The sequence below is a fragment of the Cokeromyces recurvatus genome (assembly GCF_025118155.1).
Source record: "Cokeromyces recurvatus strain NRRL 2243 chromosome Unknown BX663scaffold_6, whole genome shotgun sequence".
In the NCBI taxonomy this organism is placed as follows: domain Eukaryota; kingdom Fungi; phylum Mucoromycota; class Mucoromycetes; order Mucorales; family Mucoraceae; genus Cokeromyces; species Cokeromyces recurvatus.
This window is the reverse complement of record NW_026251392.1, coordinates 357322-375579: the sequence shown is the minus strand read 5'-3', so window position 1 is coordinate 375579 and position 18258 is coordinate 357322. Positions and strand designations below refer to the sequence as shown.

At 30.6% G+C, this 18258-nt stretch overlaps 7 protein-coding genes across 7 annotated transcripts; 5 read left to right on the top strand and 2 right to left on the bottom strand.

The window, feature by feature from the left end:
* Nucleotides 1–609: 609 nt before the first annotated feature.
* Nucleotides 610–1649, bottom strand: BX663DRAFT_450461 (carbonyl reductase family member 4). The gene is made up of 2 exons (XM_051523744.1): nt 1286–1649; nt 610–1218 (listed from the first exon to the last, which is right to left on the bottom strand). Exons 1-2 carry the CDS (start codon nt 1511–1513, stop codon nt 694–696), a joined length of 753 nt encoding a protein of 250 aa, XP_051385042.1. The 5' UTR covers nt 1514–1649; the 3' UTR covers nt 610–693.
* Nucleotides 1650–1861: 212 nt separating this feature from the next.
* Nucleotides 1862–2544, top strand: BX663DRAFT_430329 (S-adenosyl-L-methionine-dependent methyltransferase; the record flags this gene model as incomplete). Its single annotated transcript, XM_051522794.1, has 4 exons — nt 1862–2018; nt 2113–2177; nt 2236–2336; nt 2394–2544. 4 exons carry the CDS (start codon nt 1862–1864, stop codon nt 2542–2544), a joined length of 474 nt encoding a protein of 157 aa, XP_051385041.1.
* Nucleotides 2545–2840: 296 nt separating this feature from the next.
* On the bottom strand, nt 2841–4510 carry BX663DRAFT_430319 (guanine(37)-N1-methyltransferase; the record flags this gene model as incomplete). The annotated part of the gene is made up of 8 exons (XM_051522792.1): nt 2841–2996; nt 3052–3561; nt 3617–3727; nt 3784–3848; nt 3912–3986; nt 4051–4146; nt 4205–4302; nt 4377–4510. The coding sequence occupies 8 exons, from the start codon at nt 4508–4510 to the stop codon at nt 2841–2843; spliced, it is 1245 nt and encodes a 414-aa protein (XP_051385040.1).
* Nucleotides 4511–6279: 1769 nt separating this feature from the next.
* BX663DRAFT_309192 (guanine nucleotide-binding protein subunit beta-like protein) lies at nt 6280–8004 on the top strand. Its single transcript, XM_051522061.1, has 2 exons — nt 6280–6799; nt 6864–8004. The coding sequence occupies exons 1-2, from the start codon at nt 6747–6749 to the stop codon at nt 7675–7677; spliced, it is 867 nt and encodes a 288-aa protein (XP_051385039.1). The 5' UTR covers nt 6280–6746; the 3' UTR covers nt 7678–8004.
* A 2101-nt stretch (nt 8005–10105) lies between these two features.
* On the top strand, nt 10106–13328 carry BX663DRAFT_501519 (uncharacterized protein). Its single transcript, XM_051526489.1, has one exon. It carries the CDS (start codon nt 10182–10184, stop codon nt 13257–13259), a length of 3078 nt encoding a protein of 1025 aa, XP_051385038.1. The 5' UTR covers nt 10106–10181; the 3' UTR covers nt 13260–13328.
* A 771-nt stretch (nt 13329–14099) lies between these two features.
* BX663DRAFT_549906 (S-adenosyl-L-methionine-dependent methyltransferase) lies at nt 14100–15514 on the top strand (the record flags this gene model as incomplete). Its single annotated transcript, XM_051531181.1, has 6 exons — nt 14100–14398; nt 14471–14706; nt 14787–14802; nt 14856–14964; nt 15069–15111; nt 15183–15514. The coding sequence occupies 6 exons, from the start codon at nt 14100–14102 to the stop codon at nt 15512–15514; spliced, it is 1035 nt and encodes a 344-aa protein (XP_051385037.1).
* A 433-nt stretch (nt 15515–15947) lies between these two features.
* On the top strand, nt 15948–18198 carry BX663DRAFT_501517 (WD40-repeat-containing domain protein). The gene is made up of 7 exons (XM_051526488.1): nt 15948–16319; nt 16432–17178; nt 17251–17449; nt 17505–17604; nt 17671–17804; nt 17875–17937; nt 18003–18198. The coding sequence occupies exons 1-7, from the start codon at nt 16041–16043 to the stop codon at nt 18110–18112; spliced, it is 1632 nt and encodes a 543-aa protein (XP_051385036.1). The 5' UTR covers nt 15948–16040; the 3' UTR covers nt 18113–18198.
* The last annotated feature ends 60 nt before the right edge of the window (nt 18199–18258 follow it).

Below are 18258 nucleotides of genomic sequence, written 5' to 3'. Positions count from 1 at the left end.
ACTTCATCATCTAATTTTGGATCTTCAAATATATCTAATTATATAATGAATAAAGAAAAAAAAAAGAAAAAAAAAGTAAATATGTATGCATATACATATCTATTTTAAGATATTCTTTGTCTTACCTGTTGGTTTAGTTCTTCTGTCACCAGCTAAATGAGCAATAGAGATCGTTGAAGGATCATTAAAAGAATCTGATGGTAATTGAGAAGGACCTTGTTGGAGGTCAATAAGGTCGGTAGTCGTAGATGGAATTAGATTATTAGTAGGAGAAGAAGAAGAGTATGGTTGAGTTTCTGGTAAAATATGTTGTTCTTCTGTAAACGGATTAAATGGTGAATGACTTGAAGAAAGAGTATTAAAAGGATTATTCATATCTTGGTCTTGCCAAGGTGATTGAGAAGTTGAATCCTTAAAAGGATTACTTGTATTCTCTTCACCTTGTTTATAATTCGTGTTGGTGTTATTTTGAGCCACTTTGATGGATTATAAAAATATAAAAAAATAATAATAATAATAATAATAAAAGGCGATTTAATGCAGGTAAGTGTAACAATTCACAAAAAAAAAAAAAAAGAGATAAAATAGAAAAAATTAAAATAAAACCCTGTTTGCATCATGAGGTATTACTATAATTATTTAATTTATTGTATTCAAATTAATTTCACCGACAACAATTTTTTTTTTTTTTTTTCAAATGTTTAAACCTCCATCAATGGTTAAGACTTGTCCATGCATGTACTTAGATTGAGCAATAAATATTGCAGCTAAAGAAATGTCTTCTACTGAACCAAATCTACCTAATGAAATCATTTCCATTATCTTTTGTTTTTTAATATCTGGTATATGACGTGTCATATCTGTCTCTATAAATCCTGGTGCAATCGCATTGACTCTAATTTGGGAAGGGCCTAATTCTTTTGCAAGTGATTTTGTGAATCCAATAAGACCTGCCTTAGAGGCACTATAGACTGTTTGTCCTACATTGCCATGAAGACCAACACTACTACTAATATTGATAATACAACCACCATTGCCAGATTTTTTATTTTTTAACATAGATTTTACAACTTGTTTAGTAACTCTTATTGTTCCTAATAGATTCGTATTGATTGTTTCTAATAAATCGTCTTCTTTTAGTTGAACAAGTAAACCATCTCTTGATATTCCTGCGGCGTTAATTAAATAATCAATTCTGTTGTGTGCTTTTAGTAGATCCTTTATAAAGCATAAATACATGTATACATTATTCTTTTTTTTTTTTTTTTTTTTTGTATAAACTTACCTTTAATAAAGTATTCACTTGTTCTTTATTTGAAATGTCTAATGCCATGCCTTGATGAGATTGATGTGTATACTTGTTTCGGAATTCTGTTTGAATAGAATTCACACGGTCAACATCATGACCAATAAGAATAGTATGTGCTCCTTGATCAGCAAATGATTTAGCTATACTAAGACCAATGCCTCTTGTAGCCCCTGTAATAACGGCGGTCTTTCCTATAAAGCTCATTTTCGGTATAGATGTATAAAAAAGGCTAAAATAATTAGATTAAGAAGAAAAGGGCTGACGGCGGACTTTGTTTCAAGATGTGATAAATTATTCTCAATTAGAACTGTTGCTGTAACAACCGTTACTGTTCCTGTCCTCTTCATGCATAATTAATTTGAGTGTAAAAAAAAAAAGAAAAAGAAAAAAAAATTGTCGTCATATAAAAATGATGATTATTAATTCATTTCTTTTTCTTTACTTTTTTTTTCCTAAAGTATTGAGATATGACAGGAGATAATTTTAAACAAGGCATAGGTAAGAAGATAAAAAAAAAAAAGACAGCAATAGAACATGGATTCTAAATAACTTATGTACACCATAGATTGGGATAATAAATGGCAAACAGGAGATACACTATGGGATGTGGGGAAACCAAGTCCTGCTCTTGTTTCTTTATTTGAAAATGAAGAAACAAAATCACTTATTCCAGAGTCAGGAAAGGGATTAGTTCCAGGCTGTGGGTCAGGTAAATTATATAAAGTCTTTTCTTTTTTTTTTTTTTCAAAGAAAGAAAATATAAATTCACATTTTTATATTAGGTTATGATGTTGTATTTTTAGCTACAAAGGATAGGCATATGACTGGCATGGATATAAGTCAGACTTGTGTTGATAAATTATACGAGGTACATACATACAAACATACACACAAGTATGTGTAACTTATATCTTCTACTTGAATAGAATCATCCAAATGCAAAGGAAAATAATTATGATTTTATTTGTGCTAATTTTTATGAATTTGAAGCACCTAAAGGAGGATATAATATTGCCTATGATTACACGTAAATAAAGTTCATACGTAATATAGTATATAGAATTGAACATGTTCTTTATCTTAGATTTCTATGTGCTATGGAGCCTTATATGCGACCTAAATGGGCTAAAAAATACAATGATATTATTGCTAAAGAAGGTATCCTGATTACATTAATGTTCCCTATTGATGGACGTGAAGGTGGACCTCCTTTTGCTTTAGATGAAGAAATGTAAGTTTAATTCAGGAAAAAAAAACGAGATAAACTAATGGCAACGTGTATAGTTATAAAGATTTATTATCTGCTAATTTTGATCTGCTTTATATAAAGGATGCTGTTGGTCATCCTGAAAGACTTGGTAAAGAAAAGATTGCTATTTGGAAGAAAAAATAAACTTGTATTCTACATTTTGTTTCTTTTTATTATTTTATCTTGTTCTTGATCTTCTTCTAATTCACGTTTATCGCTTAAAAAAATGAACTATTGTCATTAATCATCACTCTATAAGATTTACATAAACAAAAAAAAAACTTACTTGTTTATAGTTGTTGGGGATGCAAATGCTATCTCTGAACTTAAGGGAAATGAAATACAATACATATCTTTCTTTGGTGCTACATTTCTAACCCAATGAAGTGTAGTCTTTAATGGATCAGGTCGACTTCCTTTCATTGCTTGACTCACTCTCTAATAAAAATTAAAATACGGTTATTCTTCTTCTTATACTTTTATATACACTCACTTCTAAAATGTCTTCTGTAGCATTAGAACTTCTTGTAAAACAATGACAATGAATCATAGGTAATTTTGCATTTTCTGTATTATCAAACAATTCCTTTTTATCATGATATAATCCTCGAAAAGTGTCCAAGAATTCAATTGCTGTAGCAGGAAGATTCATAACAAAGTGATCAAATGTCTTCCATTTTGATGTATCTAATGCTTGCAAGTCTTTTACTGCTTGTCGAATAAAGGCTCTACCATCTAAATTATAGGGGTAAATTCCTGAAGTAATCTTATTAGCTTTAATGTTCGTCTTCATCCATTCATATGAATTTGGATTAAGATCATTTGCATAAACGATAGATCCCTTTTTAGCGGCAGGTAAAGCAAATGGACCTACACCAGCAAATACGTCACAAATATATTCTTTAGGTTGAAATAATTCAATTAAACGTTCATGTTCAGTATGTAATCTTGAGTTCCAATAGACTTTAGAGAAATCAAATTTAAATCTACATCCATTCTCTCTCTAATAAAACATTTTAAAAAAAATTCTATTCTATTCTATTCTATTCTATATTTACCACTTCTGCTATCATATTATCCTCTCCAGCCAAGACTTCCATTTTAAAGAATCTAAAGGTCGTATCAATATTATCTGTCTTGTTAACAACTGTTGTTATATTCTTATTTTTCTGTACATGTATAAAAATAAGTAATTATGAAGGAATTTACAGCTTTGTTATCTTACATCTAAAATAACTTGTCCGATCAAATGCTTCCATGGATAATACGCTTCACGCAAATTCATATGGGCTATACACCAATATTATTATTGAGTTAATTGTATTCAACTTTAATATGTTTTAATAGTCTTACCGATATGTCCAATTTGTGTAAAGGAAGAAGGAACATCAGTTAAATTCTCTGGTATGACAGCATGCAAAATTTGTTCTAAAGAAAAAGGAAAAAAAAAATTAGTACAATTCCTTTTTTTTTATCATTAATATTTATTTACCTGTAGTCCAATAATCGTAATCTAATTCAATATGATGCTTAACAACTTCAAAGCCGTTTTTTCTAATTTCATCTAATTTATCTTGTGATAGATCACCTAATACGAAAAAAAAAAAAAATGAACATGAAGCTGTCACATTGTTTGTTAAATTTACCAATCGATTCCAAATCTAGTCTTAATAAAACTAATTTTGAATCTTTTGATTCTGGATCAGGCTCGACATTTCGAAGTCTAGGCTGATTAAAAAGATCTCTAAAAAAAAAATAAGTAATTATATAAATTATAAAGTTTCTTTTCTTTTTTTTTTTCTTTTTTTTTTTTTTTACTTTGAAAAGTCCTTCATAACAACACCCACTTTTTTAGTAGGTACTTTGATTGCTAGCATTTCGACGACTTTGTTAAAAGCTGATCGCTCAAGTTTTACCATGCCTCTGTGAAGAGGTGGTGCAATTGTAGCCATTTTATATAAATTGCTTACAAAAAAAAAAAAAAAAAAAAAAATGGACCCTTCTTTTTTTTTGTGTGTGTGTGGTGTTTAAGTTACCGCTTAATTTATATTTCAAGCAATAAAAAGTAAATTTAAAATGCATATTTGATTTATATAATCAAAGGGCTATTTCGACAACCAAATTTTTATTTTTTTTTTATTTTTTTTTATACATATACATGTATATATAAATTAACAAACAATCATTATAATTACTGACTTTGTCCAGTAGTAACAGACTGACTAAAGGCTTCAGGATTATTTAATTGGGCAGCAATTTGTTCAATCAAGAAATTTAAAGTATGTTGGACTTCTGGGTTAGCCTTGATCTGTTCTACTTTAGCATTAAAATCTGCTTCAGGATTGGTAGCTTGAGTCTGTTCATTTGGGTTTGCAGGAGCAGCAGAGGCCAAAGAAAGGAGACAAGCAATACAAGTTAAAGATAAGTATTTGAATTGCATAGTTGCATAAAATATGAATATTTATTTTGCTGATATTATTCAAGAAAATAAAAGAAAAAGAAGGAAAAAAAAAAAAGTAAGGTTTATATCTATATGCGCGTACGTGTGTGTATGCTTCTTGCGCATTATTTCTCCTAAAAGAAAAAAAAAAAGATAGACATGCATCATGTAAATTTAGTTGTACAACTACCTTTCCCTCTTTTATAAGATGACTGCACTATGATAATCCTTTCATTTTAAAAGTATCGATTAATAGAGTCTTCATGCAAGCATGTCACTCCCAAAGTTTATCTTTAAAACTGTGTATTTATAACAGAGTTATTCATAAATTACATTTACATATATTACTTGAATTCATGTAAAAACTTATTATAGCTATTCTCGACGTTAAGATTAAGTTCATTTTGTTAGTATGTTCAAAATAATATATTTTGTTACCAGAATAATGAATACATCAAACTACGTCATGCATATTATAATAGAAGTAATAAAAGATGAAGATTTCTATAAGGGAAAGAAAGTATCCTAGTTTATCAAGGATTTACTAGTGCATCTCCCCTCCCCCTCTTTTTTTTTTTTTTTTTTTTTTTTTTTTTTTTTTTTTTTTTTTTTTTTTACATACATGTATTAATATGCATCCTAACTTTGGAAGCATTTATAATACTGCTCTATGACATACTACTACGATTAGAGCTATCTATAAGTATTGAAAGTGAATAGTAGTTGTATATTCTGGATATCTCTTTGTTTGTTGATATTTATTTAATAATAAGATATGTATACATATACATATATATTTGCATATATAAAGATTCTCTTTTATGTGTGTGTTAGTGCAAGATATTCTTTACAATATACCTGTAATACTAAAGAATGTTTATCATCTCTACTCTTTATCCTACTGTCTAAAAGGACTAACAATTTTTTTTTGATTTCTGAACGTTAACAGTATCTTATAGAGAATGATCAGATAATCTTTAAATCATGATAATGCATGGAATTTTATTACAAATGTAAATAGTCCATTTTCACTTGTTTTCTTTTCATTTTATTTTATTTTATTTCTTACAAATAATGCAATATAAATGCTTAAAGTGTAAACTATATCAATTGTATTGTTTGATCCTCAAAGTTTAATAAATATATCAGTTACTCATTATATGAAAGGAATTGGTATGTTTGTTAATAAAACTAACAATTTAATGAGTTATTAGATCAAATTTACGAAAGACATTTTTTTTTTATTAAATGAATATATCTAAAACACAGCAGTTACTGTGCCGAAAAAATAAAATAAAAAAAAAATAAACAAATGAAAGAAAAAAGCATGCGGAGATTCAAACATATTGCCCGGAGTGGAAGGAGTGTATGAGAGACAGAGATAGGAGAGAGTGTGTGGAAGTTGTAATGTATCAAAAAGGGTGAATCAGTATACAATCAAAGCTTCTTCCTTTTTCATCTCGCGAATAATGGATAATCTTACCTTGCGCGGTACTCTTGAAGGTAATCTTATTTTTATATTAGAAATGGATGGATGATATAGATAAAGAATGAATGGATGAGATATTAACTTTAATTTTTTCTTTTCTTTTTTTTTGGGTTTTCTGTAATAGGTCATGGCAATTGGGGTAAGGAATTTTAATTTTGACATTTGACATTTTATAAGAATCGACCATGTTGAAGAATTGGAATTGTAACATTCTTGTTAATTAGTCACTGCCATTGCTACCACCTCTGAAGCTCCTGATATGGTTTTGTCTGCTTCTCGTGATAAGACCATCATTGTCTGGCACCTTACCAGGTAAAAAAAAAAAAAAAAAAAATAGTGTTTGTGTACTTTTATGCTAATTTAATGATGGAAACAGAGACGAAATGAACTACGGTGTTCCCCGTAAGTCTCTCGTCGGCCATTCTCACTTCATTGAAGATCTCGCCATCTCTTCTGATGGTCAATTCGCTTTGTCCGCTTCTTGGGATAAGACCCTCCGTCTTTGGGACTTGAACAGTGGTACTACCACTCGTCGTTTCGTTGGCCACACTAACGATGTTTTGTCCGTCTCCTTCTCTGCCGATAACCGTCAAATCGTTTCTGGTTCTCGTGATAAGACCATCAAGTTGTGGAATACCCTTGGTGAATGCAAGTACAACATTACTGAAGATGGTCACAGTGAATGGGTTTCTTGTGTTCGTTTCTCTCCTAACCCTGCTAATCCTCTCATCGTCTCTGGTGGTTGGGATAAGCTTGTTAAGGTTTGGGATTTGACCAAGATGAAGCTTCGCACCAACTTCATTGGTCACAATGGTTATGTTAACACTGTCACCATTTCCCCTGATGGTTCTCTTTGTGCCTCTGCTGGTAAGGACGGTGTTGTTATGCTTTGGGATTTGAATGATGCCAAGCACCTTTACTCTTTGGATGCTGGATCTGTCGTTCATGCCCTTACCTTCTCTCCTAACCGTTACTGGCTCTGTGCTGCTACCGCTAACGGTATTAAGATTTGGGATCTTGAATCCAAATCTATTGTTGATGAACTTCGTCCTGAGTTCGCTCAATTGGGTAAGAGAAAGAACCCTGATCCTGAATGTTTGTCTGTTTGCTGGTCTGCTGATGGTGCCACTCTCTTCTCTGGTTACTCTGATAACATTATCCGTGTCTGGCAAGTCACCCGTTCTCTTTAAATTGTATCAAATTTTCTTTGTAGAATTGAATAATAAAATTTATTGAGGAAAAAATATACATGTACACAGTATAACAAATTATTATAGAAAATAATTATATTTAGTGACTAGAATTCCAAGTGTTGTTGGTTATATATTTAAAAATACACGCGTAATCATTAGAGAAGCAGCTTTATTATGGAACACGATTTTTATTAAATTGATTTTTTTTTTCATTTTTATTAATATTATAAAAAAAAAGGATGCTTTTCTTAGTTCTCAAATCTCTTTAGAAGAGACTTGATACTAACAGGATTAACCACGAGAAGGTGAAAGCATATCTAATCCCAAAAATAATATTACAACCCATACACAAATTGATACGGGCTGTAATTTTTTCTTCTCCCTCTAAATTTCTACTTGAAAGATAAACGTCCAATTTCAACTAGTAGACACTTGGCAAAGTACCAACCTGACCCAAGCCTTGCTAGAAGAAAAAGATAGAATTCCTCACTTCCTACCCCAATAAAAAATACAGTTGGATGTAAGTTTCACTGGAAGCCGGGCTAAACATTCTGACCTGTAGCGTGGCGAAGTGGAAGGAATCCAGATACATGAAGTGCACGACCTGACTATTGTTTACCTGAGAATGTCCCTTCTTTGACCCCTAGCATCTACTTTTGACTTAACAGTAAATACAAGTTGGGATTCTTCAACTAAATAAATAGATGAAAAAACCACGATCAGAAACGTAAGCTGTGCATCCTTATCTATTTTTATTTTATAAACAGCAACTAGATAAAAATAAAAAGAAGGAAAAACCTCCAAAAAGAAAAACAGAAAAACTAAACCTTGAGATAAGCCCTTTCAATGGTGCAGACAAAGAGTACGCTAATCTCCCTAAAAAAGGAACAGGTTTACAATTTCCAACCCCAAGTATCCTTTTTATTTCCCTCCTCCTTTGGAAATAAATCAAACTTGAGCAGTCAAAATTCGATAAGGTCCCATCAATTATCTAAGGTTGCAATAACCCAAGGTGAAGGCGGATATGCATGTAGTAACCAAAAGAAAGTCTAGGCCCTCTCCTTTAGCCATGTTATAAACGGACAGTTCTACAAACTCAAGTAAGCCAAGCTATGTGACTTGAGCACACTTCATAACCCTGACAATGTCTACCCATAGTTTCAAGTAAAAATAAAGAAGAATAGGAAAAATAAAAAAAAGCTAAAGAAAAGAAAAGAGAAAAAAAAGGGAAAAAAAACGAAAAAATGTACTTTTTTTTATAGTAAAATTCAGGAGAAAAAAAATAAACGAAAAGAAGTTATTAAAGTTTAATTTTAGCATATTTTTTTTTGTTTTTAATTTACTTTGCGTTAAATCTTCTCTCCTGCCTTTCTCCTTTTCTTTTTTTTTTTTCTCTTTTCTTTTTAATACGTTAGAGATAATTTCTGCCTTTTATTTGAATGTAGTAAAGCATTACTGTCTTCTTTGAAAGTAAGCAAGAAAGTAAGAAAATAAAGTTTGTTTACTTTTTTTATATATGTATTTATATTCATGTGATTATGCTGAGCATTCTTGTAAAGAAATTAAGCCAAAACTAGTAAGATGCTGTGACACAATATATACAAAGAAAACATAAAACGCCCCTATAAAGTTTTGCTTATTAAGGTCACAAATTAAAACAACTGTATGCTTTGATATCAATATACCCTCTGAAGACACAAATAGTATTCTTGATAGCAGCTATATACAACTTTATCAAAAAAAAAAAAAAAAAAATAAAAAAAAAGAGAATTTAAACAAATGCTATTTGTACTTCTTTGTTAAAAGTTGTCTTGTATACTTTTAATAAAGATGTAGTCTTATTGTTTTAGATTATTGAAGTAAATTAAAAATAAAATCAGTCCTTAAGCAATTGTTCGGTTCTTCAGGTAGTTCTTATAGTTTAACTGTAATTTAAAAGATTAATCTAATCAAATTGATCTTTTCCTTATAAATGATGTTCAACTAATGCTTAAATTATGTAAACAAATATAGTAAAGAAAAGTTACTATGGATTTGCCCTTAAGATTAAATAGAATTGGATCAGACGCCTAAAGATTTATTGGAAGAAAGAAAATAGACTAAAGAGCTTAAACCGGCCTTTTCTATTTGAAAGAAATCATCTAAAATTAGTGTTCAAAATAGCTTTGATAATAATGTTGTTCAGATGAAATTCATAAAGCTTTTAAAGACCCTTCAGGGGAAGGGAGGTGAACTCAAGTTTCTTAAAAATAGTTTCTGCTTTACTATTAATATTCACTTGAATATCGTCTTTTATCTCAAAATTCTATTAAAAAAAAAAGTGTCTCGAAATTATTTTTAAACTTTCCCAAATTTTTCTGAAAATTACTAATATAATAATAATGCAGTATATTTTACTCTTATTTATTTATTTCATTTTCCTTTTTTTTTTTTTTTGACAAGATTGTTACTTTCTTTAACGTGTTTTATTTTTTTTTTTTTAACTTTTAAAGTTATTCATAATGAATAATGATTTCCAAATAGATGTACACGAGTACTGGAGAAATACTTGGAAATCGGCAGAAACAACATTAGCATTGTTGTCAGTATTTGAAGGAAAAAATATTGAACTGATAAATAATGTCATTAGTCCACTTCGTAATTTGGTAAATCATGGTCAAGATTATGATAGTCTTAAACCTATCAATTCAGAAGCTGTAGTAGACAGAAGACCTTGTCCACCTCTTGTACGTTATGGTATTGAGCCAAATTGGAAATTAATCGATTTAACAACGATTGAAATTAAATTACCTAAAAGTAATCGAATTACAACGTGTATTGCTGTGACAACGCCAGAACTGTTGGATAGAGCTATAAAAGATATTTATCAAGCACCTTATATTGCTATCGATTGTGAATTTATGGCTTCAAAGAAAACTCTTCCAGAACTTAAATTACTTCAAATTGGTGTCTCGTCTACTAAAGGTTATGCTATTCAAGTGGATGTCTTGGGTGTTGATATTTTAACAGAAAAATTAAAACCAATCTTGGAGGATCAAAATTTAAATATCGTAGGTTGGTCATATCGCTCTGATGCATTAGCAATCGAATCTTTTTTTAAGGGCATTCAACAAGCACCTGTTCTGGATTTACAAGCTAAATTATTACCTGTCTCTGTTGAACAACTTAATTTGGCTGCAGCTATGACACAGTACGCTCAAGAGTGGGACGGTTTAGAAGAATTTCAAAAGGTGAAACAGTTTGGTGGGAACTTTAAATTTACGGATAATGATTGTGTTTGGTTATTGAATCCATTACCTCCTAGAGCTTTAGCTTATGCTGTATTTGATGTGCTCAGTGTTCATGCTCTCTATACATACACTAGCCAATACCCTGATATAGAAAAATATTATTGGCCTTATTCTGTTATTACTGATGCTAGCCCAAAGGCAGTTGAGAACTTTCATCGTCAAAGAGCAAAGGCTTTACAGAGGAACAATTCAAATACTCCTCCTGTCAATAAAGAAAGAGCTCGTCACTTTGCTCCTCTGATGTCTCCTGCATTGGAATCTTCTGCTACTAGTACTCCTTCTATCACTTCGACTCGTGCTAACACATCTCATGCTTCTGCTTTTTCTGCTTCTTCTACTTTGCCTGCTCCTGCTCCTGCTCCCAGTATTACTTCATCTTCTTCTCGAAAAAAGGAAAGGTTTCGTTATGTCGAAACGCTTGAAATACCACTTTCATCACTGCCTGATAATGACGATGGTTATGATGATAATAATACAAATTATAAATTAAATATGCAAAGGGCAATCGAGGAAAGTTATCGTTCTTTGGATAAAAATTATGGTAATTCATCCTCTGATCGAGTCGTATGTGAATTGGACGATGATAATAAATTTGGTGGCGCCTTTGATGAGAATAAATCTGTAGAAGAGAAAAAAGAAAGTAAACCGAAGACTACAACAGCCACTTGGGGTGAAGTCAATATGGATAATCAACCCTTCCTTGGCAATAATTTTCAACGAGATGATAAAAGCAATTTTAAAAAGGAGTCTTCTAAATCTCCTGTTACATCAGATCAAAAGCTGGCTTCATCACCTCATTATCAGCATAAACAAACGCATGGCTCACCTCATAAAACACCTTATAGAATACCACCATTGCGTCATCAGCAAAATACATATAGTAGTAATCGATCTTCTCCTGGACCCAACGCTCCTCATATAGTCCATCCTCGACCTTCAAGACCCAATCATTTGTCTCGTCCTAATTTTGATGTATCTCCAGTCAACTTTGCTCCTCCACCTAAACAGGATCATCAAAAACCACTTCAACAATCACCTCAAACACCAACAGCCAAAATTCATCCTCAGTTTGGTGGTAAACCTAGTAAGGAAAAATATATATCAGACTTTATGTCTCGTACAGCAACAGGAGATCAAGTGGGATCATTTGCATGGGGCGAGCGTGATACAGCTGCTGCTTCATGGAACACCTTTGCCAGTAATTCTAACAATAATTGGGTGAAAGGTATTGATACTGAATTAGATGATATGGAAAGATTAGAGGCAGAAGCGGCGAAAAAGACACTAGAAGAAAGAGCAAGTACACAACAAAATAAAGAAGAACATATGTTTAATATGACGGCTAAAGCTATACAAAATGTTGAAGAAGACAATTGGTTAAAGCAAGAGGAGAGACCTGACACGATGCTTATGCCTATGAATCAAATTCCTATCCGTAAAGTCTTTTCTGGGCCTCGTGTAAATAATCCAAATGATACTGATTATGATACCGATGAAGAAGAAGAAGAAGAAGAGGAAGAGGAAGAAGAGGAAAATGATTTTAATGAACAACAAACTACAGTGAACAGTAATGAAAAACAACTTCAAGTGTATGACTTGCCTAATTTTGTAGATGGTATATTTTTGTATGGTGGAAATGGGAATGAAGAATTAGCAATTCTCAAGATAACAACGCCTGAAGATTTGGATAGAATTATTTTACCTCCTCAAGGAGAGCCTCTTACGATCGTCATCTGCTTCCATGTTGCTAGGGATAAATCAAGAGCTGATGTTGATTTAAAGGCACTTCAAATTTATCTAAGTACTGGAGCATCCTATACCTGCGTCCTACAGCAAGCATGTCTCTTAAAGAACTTGCGAACACTGAAGGAAACAAAATTTGGCAAGTTACTTATAGATCCTAATGTGAATCGTGTATGCTGGTATCCGAGCTATATTGAAGAAAGTATGATTAACATGTTAGGGTTCCCTCTTGGCCCTTCTGTAGATCTCTCGACAAAAATGAATGATCAACTCGTTGGAGATAAAACGTATACTTTTAAGAAAGCGATTGAAACTTATCTACATGACTGGCCTGATCTGCAACAATATCTAACAATTAAAAGTGAATATGATCGACTCGTATCTTCCAAAAAATTTTCAGGTACTGTTTGGGATCGTGAGAGATTATCTGAAACTGTACTTAAATACAGTGCACTTCAAGGTTTAGCAGCCTATTACTTGTATCAAGCATCGTTAAAAATGAACATTTCAGATGATGATTTTATGTATCAAAGTAATAGATCATAACATATACGTATGTATCTGTATATACATGCCCTTTTATATATATGTATATTTATATATATTTACATATATACATAATGATTATACCATTATAAATTAAACAAAAAAAAAATATGTAGTATATATTTTTGTCCTTCATGTAACTTTGTTTCAATAATAATAAATGAAAAAAAAAAAAAAAATAGCTGCATAATTTGATATCAAAGTTGTTATTGACTCCTCAAATCTATCCAATCTATTTCTCTCCTGTGTATACAATGATGTCTTTATGATATATAACATATTCTCTCCTTTTATACTAATGACAGCAACTGTTTAAATAACACGATAAAAAAGAAAAAGACTTTTTATGCATCATGAATGGATCATCAACAAACATTCACGCCATACAATCATTATGTGTGTGATGTAAATGTATAAAGCATGAAAAAGTCGGGAACTGTGTTAGGAGAGAGAGAGAGAAAGGATATAAAGAGGCATGATGGAATTTGTGTATGTATGCATGTAGGTGTGTGGGGGAAGGGAAAAGGGGATTTAAAAGTGAGGAGAAAGATGAAAGTTGTTTATTCTTATTTTTTATTTTTATTTTTTATGTTTTCTTTACAAAAGGAGAAATATTTGGTGAATGAACCCTTTCATTATGGGATTTGTTGTGTAGTAGATTTATTTGTTAAATAATAAATTTTTTATTTTATTTATTTTATTTTATTTTATTTTATTTTTTTTTTGTTCCGATTACTGCTATTCTAAGGAGTTTGTGTATTTTTTTTTTTTTTTTCCTTTCTTTCTTTTCCTTATTTTATTCTTTATAAAAAAAAAGAAAATAAAGAAAAAAAATAAAAAATGGGCGGTAATATCTCGAGAGATTCAGTCAATGGACAAGTTTATCAACAACGATATAACACGAATAATATAAGTAAAGGGCAGATGAAAAAACTCAATAAAACCAAACCAGAATGTTCACTCAGTAAAAATGGAAATAATCAAGAAAAGAAATTGATATCAGAAAAGCCCAAGATAAGGCTGATAGATGGGAGGATATATCATTCAGTTGAAGGTAGTTCTTATATGTTACCCAGAGATGATAAAGAAATCGATAGGTTACATGAAGAGCATTTTGTCACAAAAGAATTACTTGGATTGTATGTATATATATGTATATGTATATGTATATGTATATATTCTATATAAATAATTTATATATTTATATATAGTAATATTATGTCCGAAGCATTAAAAGCATTGGATTTTCAAAACCATGAACTTGAAGTATTAGATGTTTGTTGTGGCCCCGCAACCTGGTTATGTGAGACAAGTTTAGAATATCCGAATTGCCATTTTACAGGAATTGATATGTGTAGTTTATGGCCTCAAATCATTCGTCCTATCAACTTGAATTTTACTGAAGCAAATATATTACAAGGAATTCCATACCCTGACAAGTCATTTGGTAAACATATTGAAATAACATAATTATTAGTCTATTTAACAATCTTTTTTTTTTTTTTTTTTTTTTTTTAATTAATTTAGACTTTATTCAGATGAGGTAATAAATAAGTATAAAGTTAAATATGCGTAATAATATTTTATATAAATTAGGTTTGTTGTACTTGCATTTCAAATAAATGAATGGGCATTCGTTATATCTGAAATTAAAAGAGTTTTAAAAGATGGTGGCTGTTTCCAATGTATCGATATGGATATGCGGGTATATAAAAAAAAAATTATATAAATGCATGCATGTATGTATATTCCGTTTAAAAACAAAGTTTTTTTTTTTTTTTTTTTTTTTTTTCTCTTTTTTTTTAATAGATTATTACATCTGATACAATAGCAAAAAAATATACAGAAGCATGTACAGTCTTTTTTTTTTTTCGGACTAGATAATTTTATATTAGGACTAATGATTCGATTATAATTATCTAGTTGAATCATTTTGTGCGTCATTTAATTTGGATGCTTCAGCAGGAGCTAAATTGGACTTATTATTAACAGAAGGAGAAAATAGTGGTATGAGGATTATACAAAGCGAATATCGAGAAGTACCATTAGGATGGGGTGGGCCTATTGGTGATGCCTATTTACATCTATTTGAAGGTCTTCTAGATGGAATATCTCCTTGGTTTAAAGAATCACTAAATATTACAGATCAGCAAAACTATCAATTGGTCTTAAACAGAATCAAAGAGGCGTTTATTCAATCAAAATCATTTATAGGATTATACGCTTTTTTAGTTCAAAAGCCTTATAATGATTGAATGGTTTTTTATGCTCATGTTACCTGGTTTTTTTTTTTTGTTTTGTTTTTTTTTTTTTGTTTTGTTAGTTATTTGGTCATAATATACACATATAAAGTTTTAGCTTTGGTCAGAAGATATGGTTCCTTTTAGACTACATAGGATAAAAGACTTTATCAAATTAGATTGTATGCACCATTATTTTTCTTTTCCTTTTTTTTTATTATTATTATTATAGTTGAAGAAAAATAACGTGTCATATTTAATTCTTGTATAGCAGATAAACATTTATGCAAATAACATTAATATGATTGATATTTCAGGGCAAAAATAAAAAAAAAAGAGATAAACTTTACGAACAGTCACGTATAAACGATCTTTTTTTTTTTTTTTTTTTTTGAAAAAACGTGAATTTTGGCGTATTTTTTTTTTTTATCTCTTCTTTTCTTGGATAAAAAGATCAAAGCTCTGTATTTTAGAAGCTCATATTTATACTATATACATATATATATATATATATATATTTATATACATACAACTCTACAAAATGGCGAAAATCACAAAGAAAGAAACGAGCATTTATGAAGATGTTGATTCCGAAATTGAAGTGGATGATATTTCAGAAGACATTGACATTGACGATGTTTTGACAGATGATTTATTAGATAGTTCTGACGATGATTTCCAAATTAACAATAAAAAGAAAAAGATGACCAAGAAAAAGACGATAACCAAGAAAAAGGCATCTGTGAAACGTAAATCTTCAAACACAACAAAAAAAGGTACAACCCGAAAAACAATACAAACAAAATTAAATCCAACAAAGGTAAATATATACAAATATATATAAATAGATACGTTTATACTTATATACCTATGTACATTTGTATATATATCTACATACATGCTTATATATCTATACTAAAATTATAAAATAGACTATAAAGTTACCACCTGAACCAAAACTTCACAAGTGGAACAAGGAAAGAATGAAGAATTTAGCAGAGAAATATCCAGACAATTATTGGAAATATCATGCTGATGCAGGCTATGAAATGATAGATGCTATCAATGAAGATAATCAGCTTGAGAGTATTCCTTGTAATATGAACGATCAAGGACCTATCACGAGTATGTCTCTCTCTGAAGACGGTAGCATGTTAGCCACCTATTCTAACATTGGCGCTGTCAAGATTTGGGACATTGAAAATGATTTTAGTCTTGTTCGAAAGTTACGTGATGCAGATGAATCACATATTGATGAATTCTATTGTGGCACATTTATAGCCGACAGTGAGTTAATTGCTGTAGGTGGGAAACTCAAAGATCGTTATCGTTGGTCTGAAGAGGATGAGGACAATCATATTTTATCTTGTGCTATCAAGATATTTAACGTAACTGATTCAAAAGTAGTAGCCAAATTGAGTGGACATGAGGAAGAGATATTGTGTATTAAGAAAGTTAAATTTTTAGATGAGAATTATCTAATTTCGACAAGTCAAGATGGGTATATTTTTAAATGGCACATGTCAAGTGACTGGACAACCTTGATCAGTTCGAATAAAATGGTGGATGAACAGACTTGTATGGCCTTCACAGTCTCGTTTGTGCCAAATACAGGAAATAAATATTTCATAGCGGCTACTGATGAACATTTAAGACTGTATGATTTTGAAGAAGGAGTGGTATGTGTATTTTATGTTCTCGCATCTTGAATGACACTCTTTCATATTCATTTATTTATTATTTATTGCTAGTTATTACAAACATTTAGTGATCTCTATTCATCTTATTGTGATTGTGGTAAATTTGTAAAGTGGCTAGACGAATCAATTTATTTTGAACAACAACAACAACAAAAAGATGATATTATGGACGTTGAAGAAACTACTCAAGAGAAATACACATGGTTTATTAGCCGAGGTGCAGAAATGTGTGATGTAAGCGAAGGGGTTTGTAAGTATGCTATTTTTATTTGTCACATTCGTATTAAACTTATTTACTTTGATAGCCTCAAAACCCAACACATGTACATTACACAAACTAATTTACCCTACAACAGATGGTGGGGAGTTCAGACTTGAAGAAGTTAAAAGATATCAAAATGAAGAGTAAATATATAGCTAGTATATAAAATATACGACTTAAGGCTTGTTATCCTAACTAAACTTGTTTAGTTATCATTCTAATTCATGGCTGGTGAAAATTACATCGAATGGTCGATATCTTTTAGCACCTACTATTTATGGGCAAATATTTGTATTTAATATGCTGACAGGACAAGTCACGGCTATCTTAAAAGATCATTTAGGTAAACAGCATATACATGTATTGTACGTAGAAATAGTATCTGTAAATCTAACGCGTCTTTATGTTGCTAGATATGGAAGTTCGTGATGTTATTTTTCATCCTTATAGACCATTAATATTCTCAAGTGGTGATGGTAATATCAAATATTCTAATGTTATATTAATTATATATATATATAAACTCTATGTATTTGATTAGATGGCTGTGTGAAAGTGTATACGTACAAGTCAGATATAGATAAGCAACTGGAGTCAGACCTTGGCATTGGTATGGCAGAAGTTAAAATTGATGATGAAGAAAGACAATAAATAAATACAGCATAAAATAGAATGCATTAAAAAAAACAGTTACCATAATTAATAAATGTGTGAAAAGACTCTGTTTATTAGTGTTATTATCCCTGAGTATGGATTGTGTCTTTTTTTTTTTTTTTTTTTGATAAAAATAAATGTCT

Excerpts from the sequence above, each read along its gene's own strand:
- BX663DRAFT_309192 (XM_051522061.1), top strand. The coding sequence starts at position 6,747 with ATGGTTTTGTCTGCTTCTCGTGATAAGACCATCATTGTCTGGCACCTT. Across the intron at positions 6,800-6,863 it reads ATTGTCTGGCACCTTACCAG|AGACGAAATGAACTACGGTG; the intron begins GTAAAAAAAAAA and ends TGATGGAAACAG.
- BX663DRAFT_450461 (XM_051523744.1), bottom strand. The coding sequence starts at position 1,513 with ATGAGCTTTATAGGAAAGACCGCCGTTATTACAGGGGCTACAAGAGGC. Across the intron at positions 1,219-1,285 it reads AAGTGAATACTTTATTAAAG|GATCTACTAAAAGCACACAA; the intron begins GTAAGTTTATAC and ends TGCTTTATAAAG.
- BX663DRAFT_501519 (XM_051526489.1), top strand. The coding sequence starts at position 10,182 with ATGAATAATGATTTCCAAATAGATGTACACGAGTACTGGAGAAATACT.
- BX663DRAFT_501517 (XM_051526488.1), top strand. The coding sequence starts at position 16,041 with ATGGCGAAAATCACAAAGAAAGAAACGAGCATTTATGAAGATGTTGAT. Across the intron at positions 16,320-16,431 it reads CAAAATTAAATCCAACAAAG|ACTATAAAGTTACCACCTGA; the intron begins GTAAATATATAC and ends ATTATAAAATAG. Across the intron at positions 17,805-17,874 it reads TATCTTAAAAGATCATTTAG|ATATGGAAGTTCGTGATGTT; the intron begins GTAAACAGCATA and ends TTATGTTGCTAG.